At 47.0% G+C, this 12,436-nt stretch overlaps 1 protein-coding gene across 7 annotated transcripts in view; it reads left to right on the forward strand.

The window, feature by feature from the left end:
• Nucleotides 1–12,436, forward strand: part of arhgef18b (rho/rac guanine nucleotide exchange factor (GEF) 18b) — a 224,702-nt gene that overhangs the window by 191,451 nt on the left and 20,815 nt on the right. For all 7 annotated transcript variants that reach the window (XM_061976196.1, XM_061976189.1, XM_061976191.1 and 4 more), the window contains one exon: nt 8,764–9,115. In XM_061976196.1, coding sequence (XP_061832180.1) covers nt 8,764–9,115 — 352 coding nt within the window. The remainder of the gene's footprint in view (nt 1–8,763; nt 9,116–12,436) is intronic.

Below are 12,436 nucleotides of genomic sequence, written 5' to 3' on the forward strand. Positions count from 1 at the left end.
ACAAAGTATTAAAAAGTGACAATTTGATTTATGATTATGTTAGTTTGTCCAATTACTTTTGGTCCCTTAAAAGGTGGAAGGCACATATACAATGTGTTGTAATTCCTACACCGTTCACCTGATTTGGATGTAAATACCCTCAAATTAAAGCTCAAAGTCTGCACTTAAAGCCCATTTTGATTGTTTCATTACAAATCCATTGTGGCGTTGTAAAGAGTTGGAATACTGAAAATTGTGTCAATGTCCAAATATTTATCAAATCAAATCAAATCAACTTTATTTATAGAGCACATTTAAAATTGACCACAGGGGTAGCCAAAGTGCTGTACAATGAACAGGTTAAAAGATAAAACGAGTACCGAGCAAACACAACACAACACAAACAGAACACGATAAAAAAATAAATAATTAAAATAGAATTAATAAAAACATAAAAACAGGATCACAGCAGGTGTATTATGGGGCGCCATTGCAGGATGGATATCACTCAGTGTTAAAAGCCATGGAATAAAAGTATGTTTTTAAGAGAGATTTAAAAACAGGAAGAGAGGAGGCTTGTCTAACACTCAGGGGTAGGTCGTTCCAGAGCTTGGGAGCAGCAACGGCGAAAGCTCTGTCACCTCTAAGCTTCAGCCTTGTGTCGGGGACCGTCAACAGCAGCTGATCGGCTGATCTTAAGGATCGGGTGGGGCAGTAAGGCTGAAGGAGGTCGGAGAGATAGGTTGGCGCGAGGTTGTTTAGACATTTAAAAACAAATAAAAGGAGTTTAAAATGTATTCGGTAACGCACAGGGAGCCAGTGAAGGGACGCTAAAATAGGGGTGATGTGCTCACGTCTGCGGGTCTGTGTTAGCAGACGAGCAGCAGAGTTCTGCACGAGCTGCAGGCGGGCGAGGGAGGCCTGGCTAATGCCAACATACAGGGCATTGCAGTAGTCAAGACGAGTCGAGATAAAAGCGTGGATTAATTTCTCAAGATCATGTCTTGATAGAAGCGGTTTCACTTTCGCTATTTGGCGTAATTGATAAAAGCTTTTTTGAACGACGCTGCTGATTTTTTTTTTCGAATTTAAAATCTGAGTCAAACTTTACCCCCAGGTTTGTGACACAGTCGCTGAGATACGGGGTCAGAGTGCCGAGGTCAACGTTGGGGGAGGGAGAGCGACTTGGACCGAACAACATAACTTCTGTTTTATCTTCATTTAGGCTCAGGAAGTTAGCTGAAAGCCAGACTTTGATGTCGTGCAGGCAGTCAATAAGACGTTGAACCGTGTTATTTTGTGCCATGGGAAAATAAATCTGGCAATCATCGGCATAAAAATGAAATGCAATACTGTACTTCCTAAAAATAGAACCAAGGGGGAGAAGGTAAAGCGCAAATAAAATTGGGGCAAGGATTGAGCCCTGGGGGACCCCATGTGGTAAAGGAGCTGTGGACGACATAAAACTGTCTACTTTTACCGTATTTTCCACACTATAAGGCGCACCGGATTATTAGCCGCACCGTCTATGAATTACATATTTCATAATTTTGTCCACCAATAAGCCGCCCCGGACTATAAGCCGCGCCTACGCTGCGCTAAAGTGAATGTCAAAAAAACGCTGCGCTAAAGTGAATGTCAAAAAAACAGTCAGATAGTTCAGTCAAACTTTAATAATATATTGAAAACCAGCGTTCTAACAACTCTGTCCCAAAATGTACGCAAATGTGCAATCACAAACATAGTAAAATTCAAAATGGTGTAGAGCAATAAATAGCAACATAATGTTGCTCGAACGTTAATGTCACAACACACAAAATAAACATAGCGCTCACCTTCTGAAGTTATTCTTCATTCGTAAATCCTTCGAATTCTTCGTCTTCGGTGTCCGAATTGAAAAGTTGCGCAAGCGTGGGATCCAAAAATGGCCGGCTTCGTCTCGTCGAAGTCATCGGATTCAGTGTCGCTGTTGTTGTGCAGCAGTTCTGTGAATCCTGCCTTCCGGAAAGCTCGGACCACAGTTGTGACCGAAATATCTGCCCAGGCATTTACGATCCACTGGCAAATGTTGGCGTATGTCGTCCGGCGCTGTCTGCCCGTCTTAGTGAAGGTGTGTTCGCCTTCGGAGCTGTGTGAAAAAAGCCACCCGGCCTCTTCGCGTAAACTTCCCTTAACCACTCGCTCATCTTTTCTTCATCCATCCATCCCTTCGAGTTAGCTTTTATGATGACGCCGGCTGGAAAGGTCTCTTTTGGCAAGGTCTTCCTTTTGAATATCACCATGGGTGGATGTTAGCATGGCAAGCTAGAACCACAGTGAAGGATGACTTCTCATTCCCTGTGGTGCGAATATTCACCGTACGTGCTCCCGTTCCACAGTGCGGTTCACAGGAATATCAGTTGCTGTGAAATACGGTAGTAATCCGTGTGCGGATGGAGAGATTGCGTCTTTTTATGAACCGGATCGCTTAGTAGGAGCCATTTTGTGGTCTTTACAGATGTAAACAGGAAATGAAACGTACGGTGATATCCGCGCGTTTTTTCTTCTTCTTCCGGGGGCGGGTGGTTGCTTACAGTAGAAGAAGAAGCGCTTCCTGTTCTATGGGGGCGGGTGCTTTCCTTGGCGGTTGCTTGCGTAGAAGAAGAAGCGCTTCCTGTTCTACCGGGAAAAAAGATGGCGGCTGTTTACCGAAGTTGCGAGATCGAAACTTTATGAAAATGAATCGTAATAAAGCGCACCGGGTTATAAGGCGCACTGTCAGCTTTTGAGAAAAATTGTGGTTTTTAGGTGCGCCTTATAGTGCGGAAAATACGGTACACAAAAACTCCTGTCGGTTAGGTACGACCGGAACCAGTTGAGGGCGGCGCCCTTAATGCCCACACAGTTCTCAAGACGAGTGATTATTTATGGACCTAACTGTAGCAAAAATGCTCTTCAGCCCAGATCATCTGGCAAAGGCGTTCCAGCTGGTGAGTGACAGGGGTGAGTGCAGCTCTCACCATCTCTGCTGTGACTCCATCAGCACCTGAAGCTCCTCCAGGTAGACGCTTATTGATGGCGCCTGACAGTTAAGTGATTGATGGCGGCCTTCGATTGAGAGAGTAATCTTTGATGCCAGAATCAGCAAAACTGTTGCAACTTGTCCGATGGAGTGGGAGCCAACTTACAGAGAGCTTGTGTGTAGTAAAGTTTGACCTTGGGATAGGTGCTGTGGTGCTCCAGCTGGCGTTAAAGTTTGACCTTGGGATAGGTGCGGACGGTGGCGCCGTCTGACGCAAATAGCGGCGATGTTTTCTAACGACACTTTCCTGCTTGGCACAGCTCTTTGATTGAACATGAAGCTGGCCGGAGGTCAGCAGACACGCCTCGATGTCAAAAGACTATTAAGGGGAATATGTTCTCTCATTTTGGGCGAGTGTGGACGTGTGTGTGTGTTGTCCTTGAGCGTTTTTAATAACACATCAAAAGTGAAACATGTGCTCAGTAGAATTTTTTGTTTTGTTTTTTTTACTCTCAAGGTCGTGTTACTGTCACGGCACGGCACAGCGTGACACAGAGGCTTTTTAACCTGCTCCAGTGGCCTCGTGGTTAGAGTGTCCGCCCTGAGATGGGTAGGTCGTGAGTTCAAACCCCGGCCGAGTCATACCAAAGACTATAAAAATGGGAGCCATTACCTCCCTGCTTGGTACTCAGCATCAATGGTTGGAATTGGGGGTTAAATCACCAAAAAAAAAAACCCGAACCACAAAACTCAAAATTGCGCTCTAGCGCTCCCTACGAAAAAAAAAAACTAGACTGCCTGTAACTCCCACTAGGAAGGTCGGAGAGACATGAAACAAAAACCTTTATGTAGGTGTGACTTAGACCTAGATTTCATAATGGTATATTCTCGGGCAAAAATCAACAGGAAGTTGGCAATTCCCCCTTCAAGACCAAAAAGTACTAAAAACAGTCACTTTTGCCTCTTTGAGCTGTAATTTGACCCCCTTAACATGCTTCAAAACTCACCGAACTGAACACACACATCGGGACTGGCAAAAATTGTGATCTAATAAAAAAAAAATAACCCCAAATCTCAAAATTGTGCTCTAGCGCAATTTTTTAATGAAACGCACAAAAAACTGCTCCTCGGATGAAAAAACTGACAAAACTGCCTGTAACTCTACCTGGGAAGGTCGGAGAGACATGAAACAAAAACCTCTATGTAGGTCTCACTTAGACCTACATTTCATAAATTGACAACCCCCAGCAAAAATCAACAGGAAGTTTGCTATTCCCCCTTCAAAACAATTTTTTTGTAAAAACCGGTCACCTTCCTTCAAAAAATCTCCTCTGAGCGCGTTTGTCGTTTCGGCTTCAAACTAACACAGGAGAGAGATTAAACCCTTGTGTATAAAATAACAGAACAGCGTTTTAATACCTGCTCCGGTTTTGATTTTATGACCCTTCAAAGACCCGCTGCGCTGATGCTGCTGCGCTGCTGTTTTTTTAAGATGGCTGCTTAAAAGCAGGAAGCACCAACGTGCCCACACAATGCAGACAAGGTAGGTACACTAGACAAAAGTCTTGGGACACTTCAGACTAAAAGTAGACAAAAGTATTGGGACACTTAGGACTACCACCTGCCAAATACGCGGGCGCGACCACCGCTGCTGCTCACTGCTCCCCTCACCTCCCAGGGGGTGGGACAAGGGAATGGGTCAAATGCAGAGGGTAATTTCACCACACCTAGTGTGTGTGTGTGTGTGTGACTATTAGATGTCACGTTCAAACACTGAGGACATCTGTTAAACAAGACAAAAGGCAAGGAATCAAACAGAGACAGAATTCAATTTGGACTCAATTGAGGAGAGACGGCGTCGACCTGTAACCTCTTACAGTGTCTTAGCACGCTCTGACGAAGAAGGTTTTCGTCTCCTCTTTATTACAATATTCAATGTTCACGCACCAACACATGTCACAGCAGGAATGGTAAGTGTGTAAAAGAGTCATTGTTTTCGGTCGCTTTGAAGTCCAAGAAGAGGATTTCTCGCGTTTGGGCTCTTCCTGGATCCAGCTGGGGGCAGGTGTTGGAGGACAATGGATAACCCCTCCCGTCTCCTGACCACAGTGACTTCAAGAGGGCAGCGGGTCGTAAACAGCGTTGACCTCGGTTACCAAATAGTTGGAAGAGAGTTTGTGAAATACTTCAAAGAGAGTTCGTTTAACATTTCAAAGAGAGTTCCTCTGGAATTTGAGCAGATCCTGCCATCTGTCCGTGTTGAAATACCAGTGGAGTTTTACGAGCCTTCTTCCTCTTGTTAGGCCTCGAAAGACAGCATTCATAATACAACGTTTCTTTTGTGATAACTTACAAACAATTATTCCAACAATTAGTGGTACTTTAACTTTAACTTTAACTTTAACTTTAACTTTAAAAGGTACTGAGTCCAAGCAAAACCTCACCACAGATGCACTGTGTGCACCGATGTGTTAAAGGGGAACATTATCACAATTTCAGAATGGCTAAAACCATTAAATCATCATCAGTTCCCAGTGGCTTATTATATTTTTCGAAGTTTTTTTCAAAATTTTACCCATCACAATATCCCTAAAAAAAGCTTCAAAGTGCCTGATTTTAACCACCCGTCCATTTTCCTGTGACGTCACATAGTGAAGCCAACACAAACAAACATGGCGGAAAGAACAGCAAGCTATAGCGACATTAGCTCGGATTCAGACTCGGATTTCAGCGGCTTAAGCGATTCAACAGATTACGCATGTATTGAAACGGATGGTTGTAGTGTGGAGGCAGGTAGCGAAAACCAAATTGAAGAAGAAACTGAAGCTATTGAGCCATGTCGGTTTGAACCGTATGCAAGCGAAACCGACGAAAACGACACGACAGCCAGCGACACGGGAGAAAGCGAGGACCAATTCGGCGATCGCCTTCTAACCAACGATTGGTATGTGTTTGTTTGGCATTAAAGGAAACTAACAACTATGAACTAGGTTTACAGCATATGAAATACATTTGGCAACAACATGCACTTTGAGCAGCCCAATTTTCATCAATTAATATACTCTGTAGACATACCCTCATGTCAGCAGGCCAGGGAAGCTGGACTGCTGAATTTTTTTTTTTTAAGTTAAAAAAAAGTTTAAAAAAGTTAAAAAAATTTAAAAATTAAAAGGGGTGGGGCTCACCCTGGTTGATATAGACAGCAGGACGGTGGCCATGGAAGTCGGAACCCGCTAAGGAGTGTGTAACAACCCACCTGCCGAATCAACTAGCCCTGAAAATGGATGGCGCTGGAGCGTCGGGCCCATACCTGGCCGTCGCCGGCAGCGAGACGCGCTTGGAGGTGCGCTCAGCGCGGCTCCCATATGATTGCGCACTGGTGTGCGTCTGGGCCGTGACAGCGTGGCACGCGAATGTCTGTGCTGCATTGGATCAGTCTCCTTTCTTTAACAGGCAAAAGCTTTATAACCTCACTAATGCCTTGCATCGTCGATATTAGATATATAACAACGGGCGGGTGCGGTTCTGATTAAATGTTAGATCGGGTGGATGGCGGATGGTTGACGACTTTCTGATGCGGTTGCGGATGAAATAATTGCCTATCCGCGCATCTCTAATATATATATATATATATATATGAAATACTTGACTTGGTGAATTCTAGCTGTAAATATACTCCTCCCCTCTTAGCCACGCCCCTGCCCCACCCCGACCACGCCCACCCCACCCCCCACCCACCGAAATCGGAGGTCTCAAGGTTGGCAAGTATGCCCCAGTAAGAATGATCAGCACATTACTTCATCAATCTAAAGATTTAAAGACGTGTATGAGCTAACTGGGCAGTGGACATTTTACCTACTTTTTTTTAATGCCTCCACAACCTGTAGAAAGGGTGGTCCCCACAAGTCATGATCAAAAACTTGGTCCCCATTCCAAATTATAACTAGTATGTGTGTGTGTGTTCTGGCAAGGCTTACTTAATGGGGACATGGCTCTGTTTACAGTCACCTTTAGGGGACCTCTGACGGTATGGGGACAAAAAAAAAATACTTGCCAACCTTGAGACCTCCGATTTCGGGGGGAGAGGGTGGGCGTGTTCGGGGTGGGACGGGGGCGTGGTTGGGGGCGTGGCTAAAAGGGGAGGAGTATATTTACAGCTAGAATTCACCAAGTCAAGTATTTCATAGATAATATATATATATATATATATATATATATATATATATATATATATAATAAAATAAATATATATATATAATAAAATACATATATATAACATATTAGGTTACATTTTAACAATTACAAACGTTGCTTGGAGTGATGAATGGAAAATCCATACGTGTTAGAGATGCGCGGATAGGCAATTATTTCATCCGCAACCGCATCAGAAAGTCGTCAACCATCCGCCATCCACCCGATCTAACATTTAATCAGAACCGCACCCGCCCGCACCCGCCCGTTGTTATATATCTAATATAGACGATGCAAGGCATTAGTGAGGTTATAAAGCTTTTGCCTGTTAAAGAAAGGAGACTGATCCAATGCAGCACAGACATTCGCGTGCCACGCTGTCACGGCCCAGACGCACACCAGTGCGCAATCATATAGGAGCCGCGCTGAGCGCACCTCCAAGCGCGTCTCGCTGCCGGCGACGGCCGGGTATGGGCCCGACGCTCCAGCGCCATCCATTTTCAGGGCTAGTTGATTCGGCAGGTGGGTTGTTACACACTCCTTAGCGGGTTCCGACTTCCATGGCCACCGTCCTGCTGTCTATATCAGCCAGGGTGAGCCCCACCCCTTTCGTGAGCGCACTGCGCGCGGAGTGACCCCTGTTACGCGCCCCCGGCAACAGGGGTGGCGGGCAGGTAAGCTGCGCGGGCGGAGCGCGGGGAGCGACCCCTGTTACGAGCCCCCGGCCACGGGGGTGGCGGGCAGGTAAGCTGCTTACCTGCTGCGCGTGACGCCGGCCGCGGCGAAGGCGGACGAGGCGGGGTGTCGGTGCGGTGGGCGCGGTGGTGACCCTGGACGTGCGTCGGGCCCTTCTCGCGGATCGCCTCAGCTACGGCTCCCGGTGGGGCCCTCTCGGGGGAAGGGGCCTCGGTCCCGGACCCCGGCGAGGCGTCCCTTCTCCGCTCCGTAAAAGTGTCCATCTCTTTTTTTTTTCTTCTTCTGTTGTGGCATATGCTGCAGGTGCCTGCTCGTTTTTCGTATGTGGGTAACAACATTTAACTATGTATATATATTTCCCAATTGGTTTAACTGCCACCCGCCTGAATCTATTTAAAATCTAATTTTTTTTTATTTCAACCGCCCGACCCGACCCGCGGATAAAATCTTCTTTTTTTTTTTTATTTCAACCGCCCGATCCGCGGATAATCCGCGGACTCCGCGGTTGTGTCCGCAAACCGCGCATCTCTAATACGCGTACAAAACGCTATGCACGGCTAGAAGACTGAACGGACAATAACACACGTTATCGGTGTGTTTGCTTGTTGTTTGTTTTTTAAATTATTGCATGATGGCCATCAGCAAAGAAAATATATAAAAAAACAAAGGAAAAAAGTAGCAGCTTTACGTGTGCATTTCAGCCTGTATGATTTAGAATCCAAAAAATCCAAAATAAAATTATAATATATATAAATATATTTCAAAAAATGACTAAAGATTTACATTCTTTTATCATTCCATCCGGGTAAAAGAACTGTTTAGACAAAATAAATAAGGGCTTAAAATTCAAAGTTACTCAAGCCTATGATTAAAATGTGCCTTCTTCCCGCCTTCAGGTGGTTCCTCTGGCAGGCAGCCTAAACGGGGAGCTCCTCTTATCCTCCGGCCTCAGTGGCTCCACCGGCCTCTCTGAAGCCCCCCTGCCCCAGAAGCCCCTTGTGCGTGGCAGCCTCTCCGTGGCACCGGCTGACTACTCGGAGCGGCCCGAGGTGACGTTGCGGCGGGACGCCAGCTCCTCCGCCCTGCCGTTGAAGACCGAGGTGCCGCTCCACCTCTTCAGCACCACCAACCAGCAGCACAAACTGCTGGGGGTGCAGCAGCAGATCCCCACCAAACTGGCCGCCCTCAGCAGCGGCAAAGGGAAGGGAGTCAAGAGCGGGAAGGCCTCGCAGCGTACTGACAGCACTGGTAAGTCGCACGCAGTATCGTGCGGAGGTGATCCATAGGACATCACGACGGTAAACAGGGGTTAGTGCGTGTGCCTCACAATAACATGGTCCTGAGTTTGATCCCCAGGCTCGGGGTCTTTCTGAGTGGAGTTCGCATGTTCTCCCCGTGGCTTTGTATAAGCCGCAGGGGTTAAAGCTTGGGGAAAAAAGTAGTCCGGTAATTATATGTTGGGATAAATTTGGCTATGACTTCAAATGCAGCAAAATAAGAAGACAATCAGAGATCTTGAGCGGAATTACACTAAAAAATTCATGACAGTGAAGACAAATTGTGGCTCAATGTCATTCATCATTCATTCATTCATTCATTCATTCATCATATTTGTAAGGTAATTTTGAAATGGCTGATTGGAGCTGTGGCCGCAAGGTAGTTGGTGCTTGTCGTGGCGGTAATCCTAGAACCCGTTGGTGGACACCGGCGGTGAGGGATGCCGTCAAGCTGAAGAAGGAGTCCTATCGGGTTCCTATGAGGAAGCGTCTTCTTATGAGGAAGCAGTGCCTGGGGAGTCTGTGGTGGGCTCTCCTATTTCTGGGGCTGAGGTTGCTGAGGTAGTTAAAAAGCTCCTCGGTGGCAAGGCCCCGGGGGTAGATGAGATCCGCCCGGAGTTCTTTAAGGCTCTGGATGCTGTGGGGCTGTCTTGGTTGACAAGACTCTGCAGCATCGCGTGGACATCGGGGGCGGTACCTCTGGATTGGCAGACCGGGGTGGTGGTTCCTCTCTTTAAGAAGGGGAACCGGAGGGTGTGTTCTAACTAACCACACTCCTCAGCCTTCCCGGTAAGGTCTATTCAGGTGTACTGGAGAGGAGGCTACGCCGGATAGTCGAACCTCGGATTCAGGAGGAACAGTGTGGTTTTCGTCCTGGTCGTGGAACTGTGGACCAGCTCTATACTCTCGGCAGGGTCATTGAGGGTGCATGGGAGTTTGCCCAACCAGTCTACATGTGTTTTGTGGACTTGGAGAAGGCATTCGACCGTGTCCCTCGGGAAGTCCTGTGGGGAGTGCTCAGAGAGTACGGGGTATCGGACTGTCTGATTGTGGCAGTCCGCTCCCTGTATGATCAGTGCCAGAGCTTGGTCCGCATTGCCGGTAGTAAGTTGGACACGTTTCCAGTGAGGGTTGTACTCCGCCAAGGCTGCCCTTTGAATTTCTAGGCGCAGTCAAGGCGTTGAGGGGATCTGGTTTGGTGGCTGCAGGATTAGGTCTCTGCTTTTTGCAGATGATGTGGTCCTGATGGCTTCATCTGGCCAGGATCTTCAGCTCTCACTGGATCGGTTCGCAGCTGAGTGTGAAGCGACTGGGATGAGAATCAGCACCTCCAAGTCCGAGTCCATGGTTCTCGCCCGGAAAAGGGTGGAGTGCCATCTCCGGGTTGGGGAGGAGATCTTGCTCCAAGTGGAGGAGTTCAAGTACCTCGGAGTCTTGTTCACGAGTGGGGGAAGAGTGGATCGTGAGATCGACAGGCGGATCGGTGCGGCGTCTTCAGTAATGCGGACGCTGTATCGATCCGTTGTGGTGAAGAAGGAGCTGAGCCGGAAGGCAAAGCTCTCAATTTACCGGTCGATCTACGTTCCCATCCTCACCTATGGTCATGAGCTTTGGGTTATGACCGAAAGGACAAGATCACGGGTACAAGCGGCCGAAATGTGTTTCCTCCGCCGGGTGGCGGGGCTCTCCCTTAGAGATAGGGTGAGAAGCTCTGCCATCCGGGAGGAGCTCAAAGTAAAGCCGCTGCTCCTCCACATGGAGAGGAGCCAGATGAGGTGGTTCGGGCATCTGGTCAGGATGCCACCCGAACGCCTCCCTCGGGAGGTGTTTAGGGCACGTCCCACCGGTAGGAGGCCGCGGGGAAGACCCAGGACACGTTGGGAAGACTATGTCTCCCGGCTGGCCTGGGAACGCCTCGGGGTCCCACAGGAAGAGCTGGACGAAGTGGCTGGGGAGAGGGAAGTCTGGGCTTCCCTGCTTAAGCTGCTGCCCCCGCGACCCGACCTCGGATAAGCGGAGGAAGATGGATGGATGGATGGATTTTGAAATGGGCAGGGAGCATCACTGCAGACATCTCACACCCTGGTCACAAACCGTTCAAACTCCTCCCCTCCAGCAGGCGTGTCAAATCACCGTATGCCAAAACCACCCGTCATGCTATCAATCTGATTGACGCTGTGAAGTAACTCTGGAACTAATCTATCACTGTGACTGTTCTACCTCATGTTCACATCATATTTAGGGCCCGCATGGCCCATTGTATAAGGACTCCCAAAGGGAGTCCTTATACAATGGAACATAAGGACCTATTGAATTTGTAAGGTTTTATTATTCTTTATTCTTTATTCTTCCGCCACCACTTTAAACTGTAATTTGACCCACTTAACATGCTTCAAAACTCACCATATTTGACCCACACATCAGGACCTGCGAAAATTACCTTTTTAAAAAAAAAACGAACCACAAAACTCAAAATTGCGCTCTAGCGCCCCCTACGAAAAAAAAAAACTAGACTGCCTGTAACTCCCACTAGGAAGGTCGGAGAGACATGAAACAAAAACCTTTATGTAGGTGTGACTTAGACCTAGATTTCATAATAGTATATTCTCGGGCAAAAATCAACAGGAAGTTGGCAATTCCCCCTTCAAGACAAAAAAATACTAAAAACAGTCACTTTTGCCTCTTTGAGCTGTAATTTGACCCCCTTTAACATGCTTCAAAACTCACCGAACTGAACACACACATCAGGACTGGCAAAAATTGTGATCTAATAAAAAAACCTAACCCCAAATCTCAAAATTGTGCTCTAGCGCAATTTTTTTATGAAACGCACAAAAAAACTGCTCCTCGGATGAAAAAACTGACAAAACTGCCTGTAACTCTCCCTGGGAAGGTCGGAGAGACATGAAGCAAAAACCTCTATGTAGGTCTCACTTAGACCTACATTTCATAAATTGACAACCCCCAGCAAAAATCAACAGGAAGTTTGCTATTCCCCCTTCAAAACTAATTTTTTGTAAAAACCGGTCACCTTCCTTCAAAAAATCTCCTCTGAGCGCGTTTGTCGTTTCGGCTTCAAACTAACACAGGAGAGAGATTGAACCCTTGTGTATAAAAGTACAGAACAGCGTTTTTCTAACTGCTCCGGTTTTGATTTTATGACCCTTCAAAGACCCGCTGATGCTGCTGCGCTGCTGTTTTTTTAAGATGGCTGCTTAAAAGCAGGAAGCACCAACGTGCCCACACAATGCAGACAAGGTAGGTACACTAGACAAAAGTCTTGGGACACTTC

This window comes from Nerophis lumbriciformis, linkage group LG14, assembly GCF_033978685.3.
Source record: "Nerophis lumbriciformis linkage group LG14, RoL_Nlum_v2.1, whole genome shotgun sequence".
Lineage (NCBI taxonomy): Eukaryota > Metazoa > Chordata > Actinopteri > Syngnathiformes > Syngnathidae > Nerophis > Nerophis lumbriciformis.